A 16497-nucleotide genomic window follows, 5' to 3' on the forward strand; every position below is an offset into this window, starting at 1 on the left:
AAAAATGTCTTCACCCTCGAAAATGTTAATTATAAGTCGTTAAATTTAAAATTTCTATGAAAATGACTCATTTTATTAAGTAAATAAAAATTAATAAAAATCATCATAAAAAATCAAACTAAAGAAGTTAACTAATCTTTAACTTTCACAAATTTACAAATAAATATGAATTCCAAAGTCCATTAAAGGAGATGAAGATTAAGGAGCATCATGGTGAAAATCAAAATTGAAGATTTGTATAGATCATAGAATTTGTACATATTGTTGTAAGAATAGTTTCTTTATAAATAGTAATTACATCACTAAATTAACGGAAAATGTGGAGATGTTTATGCATAATTATCATAAATAATTCTACAATTCTCTTTGAATAAAATGAGCAACCATTGTTATAAATGTTGCATGCTGGGCCCAATATATCGTAGTATATGAATCAAATGACCCAATCTCAATTAAGAGGATTAATTGCAAATCTAACTAAGTTACATTGTATGATGATCCATCTTATATTTTAATTTCAAAATTTTCATCCATCTTCAAATGGATCAATTATATACTCTAACTTGACATATAATTAGAAAGGTAATTATGAAACACCCCCCCCCCCAATTGATTTTAGGCCATTTCACATGTGTCTCGCTTTAATTGACCAAATTTCGATTAGTCTAACACAATCTCCAAATTCCATCGCAAATTGATTATCTTGCTAAAAATGACTTAATAATCTTAACATAATATTATTTCTCATCCATCCAAAAGCCTTCAATTAGGATGCACAACTCTTTTTTAAAAGGACCTCTTTCGAAAAATCCTAAGTTTAGTCGCTAATTGAGGTGATTGTTTCAACTTACATCCAATCACTAATTGAGGTGATTACTTTCTTCATATTTAATCATTAATTAGGGTGATTATCTTAAATTTTGATTAATCATTAATTTTGGTGCATATCTTAACCTTTCATCATATTTAATCACTAATTAGGATGATTATTTTAAACCTTGATTAATCACTAATTAGGGTGATTATCTTAACCGTCTATCATATTTAATTATTAATTAAGGTGATTAATTTATACCTTGATTAATCACTAATTAGGGTGATTATCTTAACCTTTCATCATATTTAATCACTAAATAGGGTGATTATCTTAAACCTTGAATAATCACTAATTACGACGATTATTTCCTAAACCTCATTTTGATCACCAATTGAGGTGATTATCTTTCCTTTCTTTAATCACTAATTAAGATGATCATCTTAATCCTTTATTTTAATCACTAATTAGGGTGATTTTTTGGATCCCATTTCAATCAGTAATTGGAGTGATTACTTCATTTTTCAGTAGATTTGTTTAATTGTAAAGGTGAGTTATTCATAATCTATTTCCTTTTCTTTCCTAATGAAATTGACCATTTAGGGTGAGACACAGATTGAACTACGATGGTTTTGATCCATGAGTGGATTTCAATCCCGCAATGATTGGTTTGTAGTGCAACTTCGGTGCTCAAACCTACCATGTACAAATGATATATTGGTCCTGAAAAACAAAAAAAAATGGTTGATGAGTATATTATGTGGTTTTCTTTCTTTTTAGTAGACATGATTGCATCAAAATGGAAAATAACACATTTAGTAGGAGCCCGTTCTTTAGAAAGGTAGAGGAGACGAGTTCTAGACATTCGCACTTCTTAACCTAAATCCTGAACCATATCTCATGGTATGAAAGACCAATTTCAAAAAGCTTTATCCATATGAAGTCATAATCGTTTTAACTAATATTTTTTGAAATTGATTTTAAAATGATTTATTAAATAAATTTGCCCCGATTCAGATATTAATAGGGTGGCGACTTCAAAGTTTTCTAAAACTCATAGTCCTAATGAGAGACTTTTGTGGGATTCAGACCGTTAATTAAGACAGTAAAAAATTGAATACCACACATACACCAATAGTGATTGGGCTGGTGATATTGAAACCCGCAAAAGTACTTCTAGTTATGTTTACTATCTAGGAGAAGCAACAAGTGGTTGCTTTGGGAACAGTTGAAACTGAGTATATAGCATTAACAAGCGAGCATGTCATGCAATATGACTTCGAAGAATCTTGGATGATTTAAATTTTACTTAAAAGACTCCAACGATAATATTTTGTGATAATAAGTCAACAATTACATCAGCCAAGAATCCAATATTTCATGGCAGACACAAGCATATTGATATCAAATATCATTATATTCAAGAGCTTGTTTAAAATGGGGATGTTAGAGCTCCAATTTTGCAATTTTTGACGAACAAGTTGCTGACAATATGACTAAGCCTCTGAAGGCTGATGTATTTGAAAAGGTTAAAGCTATGCTGGGCATAATTAGTTATAAGTATAACAGAAGTAAAAATCAAGTTTGAGAGGGAGTGAAAAAATCCAAACTTGAATTAGCCATACTATATTTAACAAATATTTAAAGTTCAGTTGCTAGTATTCATTCTTTGAATGCAAACCTCACAATAGCATAGCAATGAGAAGGTATTAATTATCATTGTAAACTATAAATAGGGTTGTAAAATCATTCGTTTGATATTAATAGAGAAACACAAATATATTCTTTGCTTTTTTCAATTATCTTCTCCTATTTATACTTTGAAATTAGCAAATTCCTTCACCAACAAATTGAACAAGATCAACCAGTAGAATAAAGGAAGCAAGGTCGTCTTGAAGATTTCGGGGCTCTAATTCTAACACGAAAATCAAGCCCCTAAATTTATAGAAAATAAAGATGGAAGGATAAAGTTCTAATGACGAAAAGTTGAAAATCTAAAGATAGATTATTAACAAATGTCGTTATGGGTGGGAAACAAGTGTGATTTCTTCATATCTAAAGTAAAAATTTTAAAATAATATATTTTGGAACCCTTATGATTTTTGGGGTCCTGTGTTGTTGGGCTCCTAACACACCCTCGTCTACGATCCATTGTTAATTCATCAAATTGTTATGGCAATATATTGACTTTGCTTATTTTTTAGTTACCCCACTAAAGGCACTTTGGAGGTGGAATTCCCTTGTCTCCCCTCCACTTTCAAAGGACCTTGCCTGTTTAGCTGGATCAGTCAACTTAACTTGTGCAAAGTTCTGATCTAGTAGGACACTTCTCCTTGCCCATTTTTTTTAAAAAAATATCAAAGCACATTCCTTTTCTTTAGAGAGCTCGTCTTATGAAAGACAGTCTACATTTAATTTAAAATTAGCCAACAACCTAAGCTTAATATTAATAAGAAAACGAACCATATTTCTTAATATACTAACTAGTTTAATTTATTTAGTCACCAATTAAATCCATTTCGTAATCGTATCCTTTAATCTGTCTACTAACTAGTTTAATTTGTTTAGTGACTAGGTAATCTATTCGGTAAGATTGCCATGTTATTTTTTAAATTTTTTGATGTAGTTCGAGATTCAAAGGGAAACAAAGGAATGAAAAGATAAGGGACGACTAGATTGGTGCGAGATGTCTAAAGATAGTGTTAGATGATAGCGAGATGGAATAGGTTTGTTATGAGAATATAAGCTTGGATTTTTCTAATTTATGTTAAAATTAGACGTCCTATTTTAATAATTACACTTTCTTTGGAAACTACGAGGTATTGTAAGACATTGGCCCGTTAACTAGGAATCAAAATGCAAATAACTTGTCACTATATCATGAAAAATATACTTCATATCATAAGAATATATTCACAATGAACAGTTTGATCAAGTTCCCTCTTTCAATGGGTGCCATGATTCAATTTTAGAGAAATAGCACCAGTAAACCATCAAGTCATGTGAAACAAAAATCGACTCACAAAAATTTCAGCAGAGCAGCATCAGATGAAGATGGTCTATTTTGAGAATTCAGCTGAAAATTAATTCTTTGCTGCTAGGCCAGTTCAAAATGTTTGCTTACTCACTTCAATCTGCGCCCAATCATGCACGTACAACCCCGGAAACCCATGGAACAAACAGCGGTGCCCCTGGGTGAGAGCTTCTATATGATTCAGAATACTTGTCTTTGAAATTCAATTTGGGTTTTTCCGACTGCAAAACCATCAAGTCATGTAATCAAGTTTGCTACAGATGCTTTAATATGCTTGGAACTAGAAAATCATCCTTTTCAAATGTCAATCTGGCATGCCCTCACAAGTTCACAACATAACTAAGTATCATATTGATTTTTTTTTCTTCGGAAAACAAGTTATATTAAATTAAAGCCAAATTTCAAAAAACTACCTTTTATAACCAGCTTTTTTAAAAAAAACTACCTTTTTCTTTCAAAAAACTACCTTATATTAACAATTCCTTTCAATATAATACCATTTTACGTTTATATTTATACTAATCAATAAATGCAATCGCCGTAGGTGTTGCTGCCGGTGAAGTAGCGAGAAAAGAAGGGAGAAACGAGAGAGGAATACTGTGACACAATTATTAGTGATTAAACTCCATTTACGGTAAAATGGTAGTATATTGAAAGAAATTTGTTATATAAGGTTGTTTTTTGAAAGAAAATTTTTAAAAGGTAGTTTTTTGAAAAATAATTGATTATAAAAGGTAGTTTTATGAAATCTCTATTATATAAGGCAACACATGGGGGACACCAAAAAATAGAAAAAGGAAAAAAAAGAAAAAAATAATTAGAGAATAACTAACTGTTTCATTTGAACGAAGAAAGGGGGGAAGTAGGACATTAAAATTGAGCATCAGTTTTTTAGAAAATAAAATGTATAGACAGTTTCTCTATCCAATTAATTTTATTTTTTACTTCATTCGTTATCACACGTTATCGCACGCATTGCGTGCATGTAAGACTAGTTTTTCCTTAAATTAAGAATAAATGAACGACAAAATTTCAGAGATTAGTCAAAAATAAAACATTGAACCAACGATTTCCTGTACATGGAAGCACCAAAGATGTGAACATAAACAAGTTTCCAGATAAAAATTAGCATGGTCTTATATTTAGCATAGTCATTTAAAGTAACAATGTGAAAAGTACTTACATATTTCAGCCAGCACTCCTGATGTTTATGTTCATAGATGTCTGGAGAATAACAGCCTGTCTCAGATGGGCAATAAACCCATACATTGCATTTCTTATCACCAGACTTGGCACGTTTTGCCTGATCTAAGCAAGCCTGGCAACAGTCAGCTGCACTCTCTTTGTGGTGGGTTAGACCCCATCTAACAGCAGTGCCATCATAATCTGTATGCAGTTCAGCATGACATTCAGGAGGAACAGGCCTTCCAGGTAAAGGGTCGTTTTCTGGATACACAAAGGTATGACTCATTTATACACACACCAAAGATGTGACATGACAATACAAAGAAAAGGCATCAAATACTTCCTCCGTTTCAAAATAGGTGCACCATTTGGCATTTGGTCACTATTCATGAACCAACTTTGACAAGCCTTTCCTTACCATTATATAAGAAAAAACATAGTCAAGTGGGATCTTGTTAAATTTATCTCAATATTTTTACTTATACGCAATTAGAGATATTAACGTTCAAAAAGGCATATTGGCAAACGTGAAAGAGCAAACGGTGCAACAACTATTTTGAAAAGGAGGAAGTACATGATAAGTATAAACAAAGCCAGAATTATTCAACTTTTTGTCAGATTGATCATTTTACCGAATTCATCTAAGCCTGGAGGCTTATCGTCATGCTCCTTGTGGATGATTACAGGTGGTATCCACAACCCAAGTACATCCATAACAGAAGACCATTTTGATTCCATGGCCTCTACTAGCAATGCTACAATGAAAATAGATAGACAATAAGTTCAAATCAAAGCAATCACATGACACTGCCAACATGTAGAAATCCACAAACTTTCAACACATGTAACAAACTGAGAGCTAAGATTCATATTAAGGGAAAGATTATCTTACCAGCATGATCACGTGAAATTGTCAAGGTCACATTCTTTTCACCAAGGATCAGTTGTCTTGCTTCACGAAGTTTAGCCAGCCGCCAGCTTTCAACTGCTTCTGTTGTCAATGTGTGAGAAACATTATAGGAGGCACTGACATCATGAATATAGACTGTCGAGAATATTTTCTATTGTAATGATTACAACAGCAAGAGGGTAAGTCTCCTACCAACCAACAAGACAAATTAGTATCATGGTCTAGTTCTTTCACTTGGTTGGTTAGGTGTTTGTAGAGGCAATTCAGATTGACGGTTTATGTTAGCTAGTAGCATTAGCAGTTTACTGCAAAAAGACCAATTATTTGCGTAGAAAGGCAAGAGCCATTTCAAAAGCTACTCAAACTAACTTTATCATTGTGGCTGAAAAGCAAACAAGGCATTTAACAAACATTATTTTGGGTTTTTCAATCACTTAAAAAGCAAAAGCCTGACAACAGCCATTAATCATACAAAGCCTAAAACACAGAAAACAAGGGCATCTTGATGGAAGTTGATTGCATATCCCTTTTTTTCTTTGCTTTTAAATCACATATTTGATTATTTGTAATGACTTCGAGTATCTAAGTTTTTGCTGAACTGACAATAAAGCTACGTTGAAGAACATTTCACATGAAGACACATACATATGGGAATCTCATCTGAGAATGACGCAAGACTTCAGATCTTTTCTTATAGACATACATACAGGATTCTCATCTTTAAAACTGTATACCTCAGAGTCAAGAATGATCTCCTCCGCAATAAATGATATTGAAAATGCTTGGAGGGGAGAAACACATTCAAATATCATGATATCCATGGGTGTTGACAGCTATTGACTTGCAAACAGCACATCATCTATTTGGCTTTCACATGCTACCACACTATATATAAGACAACAGGAGACTTCTAATAAAGCAAAATACTCTAAAAATGAGCACTCGAGGGTTACAAATGACACAGTTCTTTCAGTTGCAGACGTCTACGACACAGTGTTTTCAGTTGCAGACGTCTAGCAGAATATTTCTTATGCTTGCTTCCATGGACCAATGGTTCTCAACCAAGAAGAAAGACAAAGAAGTGTTCACTCAGGTGAACATTGTACTAATCCTACAAATATGTAATAATGGAAGCCAAATGATGGTGAGAGCTTCCATCAAAGAATCAGAAATGCAAATAAAGAAAGGGGAGACAAATAAACATGAAGCTGTGATGGAGCTTAGTTCCAAGAAACAGCCTGCAGAATTGAATTTTCACTTTGGAGAAATAATGAGGTAGACAATCTGTCAAAATTACCCCAGTTCCTCTGAGGATATTCCAGCCTATTACATAGTAAAGTAGTATGGGACGTGTTCAAGAGGCTATTTCCATTAGATCCTTCAGCCGAAAACACAATGACTATTTACTAATACATAATCACTAAGGAGAACAGTCTTTCTAATGAGCCACTTCGATTTTGGTCCATTATAATCTAAAACCAAAAAAAATTAAATCTTTTAGGTACATCAAAAACGGGGAGGAAAAACCAAAAAATCCTGATTGTGCTTCACTTTTAAATGGCAGTAACTTCTTCTACTCTCTAACTAGTGAGCATTCAATTTGGGGGTTGGGTCCAGAGGAAACGTTTGGTGTTGACATATGGCCTGTGATTGGGAATTTTCTAATGCTCCAATACCAAGAAAAAAAAGCTAACATTGTTACTAATACTGCAACATGCAACCAGGTAACAAGAATTCTGCAAAAGTGAATGCGAATGAGAAGTGGCCAAGTTAGAGGAGAAAATTAAAGTTAACAATTGCTTCCTCCGTTTCATAATACTCAATACACTTTCCATTGTGAGAAGTTTCACATTACTTGCTACACTTCCTTTTTGGGCAATAAACTCTCTCTATCTCTCTCCTCTCACATGGGTCTCTTTTCTTTTTGCTCTCTACCTGTCTCTTCTCCAAAAATTGCCTAGAAGTCCGTGAATTGAGAACTGTAGCGAGTAATATGAAACGGAGGTGTTAAATTTCAGATTATATGAAAATGGGTTTAGGTAACCTAATAAGGAGGAGAGTTTAGCCCACTTACAAGGTAGGAGGTTCCATCCTAAAACCAATTGGTGATAGGAGGAGTAACTCCTAATCTTATAAAGTGGTTTTATTCTCTCCTCTTTCTCCAATGTGGAACACTCACAAGTGGACATTTAATGGGTTTCAATACACCCCCTCACTTATGAGTGTCTTTAGAATTTACGAGCCAACTGGAAAGGTAATCAGAAATAATCCTCTTAGGGATGGACAACCTGTCGAGGTAAACCCTTACCCAATTGCTTGATTAGAGGCCCAGTTTAGAAGAGACCCACAACCCGGGCTTTCATATCATGTTAAAGAACGCTTTTGGTTGAGTTGGTCCTTTGACATGGTATTAGAGCTAGCGTGACAAAAAGGTCATGGGTTCGAATCTCATCCACCCCTCCTTTCTCAGTGAAATATTTAGCGACAGGTATGAAGGAGGCCTATGCAGCATCCACACTGCAAGCCCTAAGGGCGCTTGCGTGAGGGGGCGTGATAGAGTATAGATCTATTCCTAGGGCCTCAACCATCAACTTAAGCTTTTGGTTGAGTTGGTCCTTTGACAGGAGGAAGTAGAAAAATTTGACACCTCAGTTCCAAGTATTGATTAACTAGGGATAGTCACAACTTGAAGAAGTCACTCTGAACTGTCCCGCATGAACATTAAGCTGTTAAACAATATAAATGTGGACATGTGGTGACAGACAAGGGGAGAGATAGGTGAGAAAGAAGTAAAATTCCACAATGATTCTTATACATAAAGGGTTGGATTTCGGTGAGAACAATTCTTATATGAGAATGTGAGAGCACTAAATAGTAATTTCTTCTTAAGAATAACTAATCCACTTTGGCTGAAATGTAACCATTTTTTCCCTTACAGAATCTATCTTCTAAAAAGACTATATGTTCAAGGAAAAAAGTATTATCCCGTGATATCTTTAAAAAGGATTACATATCTACTAAAAAAGATTATATTTCTATGATGAATGGATAACTATTGGACTGTTCTCACATTCTTATATAAGAGTGTTCTCACCTGAATTTTAGTATATTCCAATTTTTAGTTTAGCCACTTCTTTGGCCCCAGACTTTAACGAGAAATAGGTATGTGGGTCATAGAAGGAAAGAGAAAGTATTAATTTATAGGCATATCGTATTGAAATTAGTGTTGTGAGCCAAAAAAAGTAGAGTGAGAAGGTAAAGATAATAATAAACAATTGGTCAAACCATTCCAAAAACAGAAAAAAAGTGGGTAAACTAATAAGGGACAACCCAAAAAACAAAGTGGGTAAACTAATATAAACCAGAGGGAATATATATTATAAAGGATAGCATTTCTACTTGAATGGGCTTACGATTCCACAGTCTTCACGTCCTTATATAAGAAGTGTTTCCACTTCAATTTTACTCTTTATATATACTTTTAACATTTAGGAGATATGTAGGGCGACTTTTGGAAGACTTTCATAAAGTTAGAAGTTTAGGATTATGCTCTATTACTATATAGTTGAGACAGTTTAAAGGAGGAAAGAGAAATATATGGGATTGTGAGAGCCAATTTCTCCTTCAGCATGAGGAGAGTGTATTATTGTGTATATGAACATGGGTGAACTCTACTCAAATTTTTTCAAGAGTATCTTACTCATATAGGCGTAATTATTCGAAGTACCTATGTTGAAAGAATACAACATGAATTAACACTATGGTCTGTCTATTCCTCTTTCATGCACACGAACATGGCTCTTCAACCAAACCAAACCAAAATCTAACAAGAAAAGGGAGAGGGGGAGAAGGATATGCGGATCACAAGTAGTCTTCTAGTATTTGAAAGTAGTGGTAGATGTCGGCCATAGAAGTAATCGGTATGGCAATGAGGGTAAGAAGAGGCAACAATGATTTCACTAGCCATGATAGATGTCTCAACGATGAGAGTGGAAACACTACCAGGTCACTAATCTAGACATATGCGTGATGGAGACAATTAGATATTATAGTGTTTATTATAGTGTTGATGGAGACAAAGAAGGGAGGGCAGCATGATCAGTTGTGGAGTATATTTAATACTTCCTCCGTAACGAAGTTACACTTTCCATTTTTGGCCGTAACAAAATAGATGTTAATTTTCTTTCTATATTTGGTAAGTTTTAAGCTGTAAATTTACAAGAATACCCTTACTAAATAAAGTTAAGTGTACTTCATAAAACTAATCAAATTATTTGAACACTTAATCTAACTTAATCAAATCACTAACAATGACCCATCTTCTTAAACTCCACCAACACCTACCACCTCTTTCTCTCTCCTCACCCCACCCAACATCCATAATCTCTCTCTCTCCTCACCTCACCAACAAACAACCACCTTTCTCTCTCCTCACCCCCACCCAACATCCACAATTTCTCTCTCCTCACCTCACCAACAACCACCCACCTTTCTCTCTCCTCACCCAACATTCACAATCTTTCTCTCTCCTCACTCACCGATGCCACCTTTCTTTCTCCCACCCCAACAACCGCCGCCACCAACCGATACTCCCGTAACCGATCTTCGCCTCCTCCTTCACCAAGCATTGTCATTGCATTCGATCGACTCTCTTCTTACGTATGGGGTTCGATTTTCTAGGATTGGAGTTCGATTTCGTGGGTTTTGGGCTTGATTCTTTCTCGGTATGAATTCGGACAGATCTTTGGGGTTTTCAGTTTTGCTTTGAATTTGAATGGATTCATGGGTAATTGCTTGGAATTCGAACAGGTTTTTGTGGTGATTTGGTCAATTTTTCTGTTTGATTATGGCGGTTTATTGTCATGGTGAAGGTGGTTAATTGGTTATTGGTTGTGAAGGTGGTTGTGGGTGGGTAAGGTGGTGTTGGTTTGGGTACGATAGTGTTGTTGGGTAGGGTGGTGTTGTTGGTTTGGGTACGGTGTTGTTGTTGATGCTACTGGTGTTTTAGTAGTGGTGTTGGCGGTAGTGATGGTTGTTTTAGTGGTGGTGTTAGCGCCTTGGCGGTGATGGTGGTTGTTTCAGTGGTGGTATTAGCTGACTTTGTCTCTTATACTTAATTAATTAAGTACCCTCTTACCCCATTAATATCTCATTAAGAAATTTTGCCTAGATTTTCGTTTTTTGGAAAGTGTAACATCTATTTCGTTACGGAGGAAGTAAGTAAAGTAGATATAAATTTTCTAGATTTTATAATCGGTAGTCAATTTACGCATTTTTGGCTTTGTAGTGCGTGGTTACATTTGTCATTGTAATTTGTTAATTTTGGCTTTGTAATCAACTACCTCGCACATTTTAAATTATATTTTTAAAATTTTGTGGTTCTACCGATTTGTCTAGAGATTGAATCTTCATGTCCCAAAATTATACGTCATGACATGTCCATGTCACAAACCCATATCTGACCCTATATCCATTTCTAGGTTGCATAACGAAGATGATACTCATGATGACGTAGATGCTAGTATATCATATTCTACATTTCACTCTTGCACTTTGTTTGGATAGCAAGATCAACGGAAAAGGAAGGGGGGATAGTGGAGCTCCATTTTCCCTCCAAACCTTTTCAATTTTGGATGGATGTCTTCATTAAAGAGGAAGGGAAAATGGATTCCCCCCCCCCCTCCTTCTGCTTACTTCCCTAGACCCTTGTCCAAACAAGAGAACATGTTCTCATCCCTGTCCATTCCCTCCCTTTTTCTCCATTTCCTCGTATTAGGGATTATGTAAAGGATTGAAGTTAAAGTGTATATGTATTAATGCTAGATAAAGTGTCGATCGCTTTTGCAATGGGAGAAAGAAGGTAAACACCGAAAGAATGTAATGCGAATTTTTCTTCCCTTCATAGTTTCTAAAGAGTACACTAAGGCATTGAATGAAATCAAGTGAAAAGAATGAACAACTCAAAAGGATTACTAGCTTATTTCAAATTTGATGAAACTTTAGCTCAAAAGCATCCTTAAGTGACGGACTTGTTCTAAAACTCACACACAACAATAAAATAAATAACCACCACCTATAACAAATACTACCTCCGTTTCTCAATAAGTGCAACATTTTCCTTATGTGGAATAGTCACAATAAGTGCAATCAAACTCAAAATGGTAAAAAAAAAAGTTTAATTTTACTACAAATATGCAACTAAAAAGTAAGAGACCAGTACTTTTTTGTTTCACTACTTAAATTACCTTACTTTATTATGGTCCCAACTTTCTCTCTCTACATTCTTTATTATTCCCCCACTTTCTCTATCTTTCACTTATTGAGAAACGGAGGAAGTATTAGTCTACGCAAAGCCACTATTTGGCAAATCATACTGTTAGTTTAACCCATAAGCAACAACCAAAATTTTGGTGGGTTTACCTAGAAATCACCACAACTACATTACGTCACTCATCATAACCACTAATCTTCCTATCCTCTCACCAACACCAATCACATTATAGCCCCACACCACCACCCACTTAAAGTTAAACTAGCCCTTGCAAAAATCCAACCTTTGTTTACTTGTATCAAGATGCAAAAGAAGTTGTCTGACCGTGGAAGAATCCCTAGATAAGGCCGCACAAACAGATTACGTAGATGAGCAATCTAGGCGAATGGGTGCAATGTATAGATTGAGTGTAATAAAAGAAGTTACTTCAGAAGAAGTCCGACACCTCTCAGCAATGGAGCCACAGAAGAAGGTAACATCAAAGATACACCCTCACAACAAGAACAAGAAACAATGCAGCTCGTGTGCAGCAAGCTCAATAGAAGAAGAAAAATCTAACAAAGCAAGGCCCAACGAAGCACGGAGCAGATATGGTTACCTAATAAGTGCTACTGAAGTTCAAAGCTCACCATCAAAAGACTCAAGAAAGCAGTCAACAAGCCTCAAACGGATACTAACTCGTCAAAAACTAAGATACAAACAGAAACAAGAACAACCACCACAATCAACCAAAATCGCACTAGAGACAGCCATAATGGAAGAGAAGAGAGTTTTCATTTTTTTTCGTTGTAATGTTTGTAAGTCGATGAGCTCGTCGACAGTTTAAATGAGAGAGGACGTTAGAATCCAACTTTTCTTACTTGTATTTTGCTAATTTATGTTTTCTATACTTTACTTTATGTTTTTGGCTCTTTATTTAGGTATTATCTTCCATTATTAAGTGAATAAAATGTGTGCTCGGTGAATAGAATAGCTATCTTACAGTTAACACTCTTTAGGGAGTATCATTGAAATGAAAACAGACTTCCTACCAAGTCTAAATTGAGTTACTATTGTCTTTCATACTTTACATTTGGTATTGCATTTTACATTAAAGCGCCCCCTCCCTAGAGGTCTCCTTGTCATCCCAAACCTGCTTGTCACTACTGCCGCCAAACAAGCCTCGGCTCACCCACGCTCTCTTCTTGCCAATAGGCAATAATGTCCCTCCAAAGATACAATGTTTCTCGGGCTTCTATGAGCAATAAAGATTCATTCCGCGGAAGGCTTGCATCCTTTCCTCCAGATAAGCAAGCACCGCCGGATGTTCTGGTGTAAAAAAACTGGGACCGCGACACTTTTGCCATCACCTACCCACATCCCATATCTTGAAAAGAAGATTGTTTATTGTGTAAAAATACAACGTAGAATATAAGGCAGAGAAACTAATGAAAAAATTAAACTGAATAATTTAAATGGCGGTTGTCATTGATGGAATTTGAAAGAAGATCTAATGGCTTGAATAAGTGTGGTGTCACGGAGTTGCAAGGAAGGTTTTGTTGCTTCTGCTCCCATATTCTGCTTTGATTTTTGGTGGGTTTGAACTTGCCTCTTGGTGAAGAATAATATATTCTGCAGCATGTTGTCTCTTAACTATATAATAGTCCCAACAAGCAGGTTTACCTTATACCTATCCGATCCTGTTCTAGCACAACTTTCTCTAAAATTCATCAAAATTAAGTGATGTCTAAAGGGTCTCTATCTCTGATGGACATACTTTAAACGTGGAATTACAAAAGGTTTACAATAACGATGTAATAGTTCTGTACTTCTTAAATATGTATAGGCAAGTAACACCAACCTCTTTGCTCAGTGACATTTGCATTTGCAGGTAGGGCTTTGAGCTGTTGCAAGATCTCATCTCTAATCATCTGCTTTAAATGTAGGGGTAGTTTCACCATCCGTTTTTGTTCAGCTAATACGGTTGTTAAATTCTCAAGCTTCATACACCAAACAGAAAACTCAGTTCACTCACGAACGTTCAAGATTGCTTTATATCAGATGATAATTAACAGAAGAACCTTACTCAATAGTTAACATTCTTAACCTTGATCACACATCAAATTAAAAATCCATAATAACAGCATTGGTGCAGATTTAGCAAAATAATGTGCCAACCATATTTTAGACAGTCTTACCAAATTGACAAGCTCTATAGGCTCTGATGCTATCCTAATTCGGACCGATTCCTCCATTCTCATCAATTGATCTGGGGTGTACTTGACATCTGATTACAAAGGAAACCCTTTAATCAACATACACTAAGCTTAAGAAAATCATAGTTGATACTGCATAAAACCATCAAAATACTTCATTCCATACCTCACAAAACTCAAGATAACAAAGCCAAAAGAAATGGGTAAGAAAGAACAAGATTACAACGAAAGCAAAAAAATCCCCAAACCAGTTGAACAACAACAACAACAATAAAGTTTTAGTCCCAAAATGATTCGGGGTCAGCTAGCATGAACCGTCATAAGAAACTATCCTATGAAAACCCAGAATCAGTAAAAGAAGCAAATTCATAAAAGATAAACACTTACTATCCTGTGAAGAATTATTATTGGAGTAGATATAAACAGAGCTGTAAAGGCAGTGAAGAACATAGAGAGCAATAACAATGTTGATTGAACAAACAATAAGAGTTATCCTTTTATAAGAGCAACCCCATTTTACTCTTGTTCCAAACTCAATCCTCGCCATTTTTCCAGTTTGAAATCTTTGCTCAACTCTCTCTCCATCCCACCATCTCTCTCTTCCAAGTCAACTTTTTTTCAAAAAAAATCTTCTTTGTTTTGGGGTTGTTTTTGGGTGGAATTTTTTTGAGATTTTAGCAATATTTCTTCTGAGACTTGTACAGATCGATGTTGGAAGAGCCCAAATTTGGTAGAATTCACTGTTTTGATGGGTTATTAATGGCTATTTGGAGAATCTGCAAAGATAACAGGTGAACAAAAACAGTAAAGTGGGTGTTTTTTACATCTACTTTGTAGATCACTCGTAAATCCAGGGAATAATTATTAATTAGTATTTTAGTAGTAGCTATAAATCAATGTCTGAATTTGCGGGCTCGAGTATAATTTAATTAAGTGGGTACTGAACTACTTCTGGGTCATCAACCTCACTCTTGGCGAAACACCTTGGTTTTTTTTCTCCACCCCACGCTCCTGGGAGAAATGCCTAAATCCTCTCCTTAAATAACAAGTTGTTTTATCGCGTGTTACCCCAACATATTGTATTTGAAATATTTTATGTTGCATAATTGTATTGAAGATTATTAATAATAAGGTACTATTAATAAAAAGCTAAAAATAGGTGATATTTTATTTTATTTAACCGAGTACTCAAGAACAGTTGACTAAAATGGTAGTTGATAACATTCTACATTCAAGTCACAAGTAGGGATGTTAGTGGGTAAAGGACCCTACTTGAATCTGTGGATCTAGGTCCATGTAGGATATGGATCCTAGTTTTTTTAAAAATGATCTGTATCAAGTCCTAAATTTTTATTTGGATCCATTATTTGTTTTTGAAAGTTATTTTTAAATATATAATTAAAAGGGTAAAAATTAATGTTATTTATGCTTGGATTTGTTATATTAAGGTTGAAATTTGAACACTTGTTTACTTTAACATAAACAAATGAAAATGCTAACTGGCGTTGTTTTGTTCTTTGAAATCTTTAAATATGATGAAAAATTAGTGTTGTGGAAGAAAATAGGTTAGAATCCGCTCTGGATCCATTTACGACTCGAAGGATCCATTGGGTCTAGATTTGGATCTTTAATTTTATTACCCAACGGATCCGGGGCGGATTTAGATCCATGCCTGAAAAACGAAACTGGATCCTAGATCCGGTCCATATCTTACTTGTTGACATCACTACTTACAAGTTGTTTTAAAACCACAGCATGGTCAAGGGAGGCAAACAAAAAACTTTATCATAGATAATAATAAAAAAAAACATTAGCAAGAAAAACTCAAACAGAATTCATTCATTTTAAAGTCCAAAACGCTTAAACCAAAACATCCACAAATCTCTGTAACATTTCGTATTGAATAACAAATTTGTGTTCAAGTTCTGAAATGTTATTGAATGTTAATAATAGAGTGGAATATTTTTAACTCATAACAACAAGTTAAACTCGTAAATTAATATTAAGATTTCAGTGAGCGCATATAATTAGACTAATACGAAAGATAATATTTAGTAAGGCTAATTTTCCTCCTACATACCTTATCAC

General features: G+C 34.8%; 1 protein-coding gene across 2 annotated transcripts; it reads right to left on the reverse strand.

The window, feature by feature from the left end:
* Positions 1-214: 214 nt before the first annotated feature.
* Positions 215-15423, reverse strand: LOC104898799 (hypothetical protein). Of its 2 annotated transcripts, XR_007274634.2 has the most exons (8): positions 14797-15423; positions 14392-14480; positions 14055-14193; positions 5926-6024; positions 5666-5788; positions 5032-5294; positions 3838-4069; positions 215-1537 (listed from the first exon to the last, which is right to left on the reverse strand). XR_007274634.2 is itself a non-coding variant. In XM_010685912.4 (7 exons), the coding sequence occupies exons 1-7, from the start codon at positions 14954-14956 to the stop codon at positions 3959-3961; spliced, it is 984 nt and encodes a 327-aa protein (XP_010684214.2). In that variant the 5' UTR covers positions 14957-15423; the 3' UTR covers positions 3691-3958. The 2 variants fall into 2 exon arrangements, 1 of the variants encoding a protein (XP_010684214.2); XM_010685912.4 differs by lacking the exon at positions 215-1537 and having other exon boundaries at positions 3691-4069.
* Positions 15424-16497: the final 1074 nt, after the last annotated feature.

Source organism: Beta vulgaris, chromosome 1 (genome assembly GCF_026745355.1).
Source record: "Beta vulgaris subsp. vulgaris cultivar EL10 chromosome 1, EL10.2, whole genome shotgun sequence".
In the NCBI taxonomy this organism is placed as follows: domain Eukaryota; kingdom Viridiplantae; phylum Streptophyta; class Magnoliopsida; order Caryophyllales; family Amaranthaceae; genus Beta; species Beta vulgaris.

Excerpts from the sequence above, each read along its gene's own strand:
- LOC104898799 (XM_010685912.4), bottom strand. The coding sequence starts at position 14,956 with ATGGCGAGGATTGAGTTTGGAACAAGAGTAAAATGGGGTTGCTCTTAT. Across the intron at positions 14,481-14,796 it reads TAATAATTCTTCACAGGATA|ATGTCAAGTACACCCCAGAT; the intron begins GTAAGTGTTTAT and ends CTTTGTAATCAG. Across the intron at positions 14,194-14,391 it reads CTATAGAGCTTGTCAATTTG|CTTGAGAATTTAACAACCGT; the intron begins GTAAGACTGTCT and ends TGGTGTATGAAG.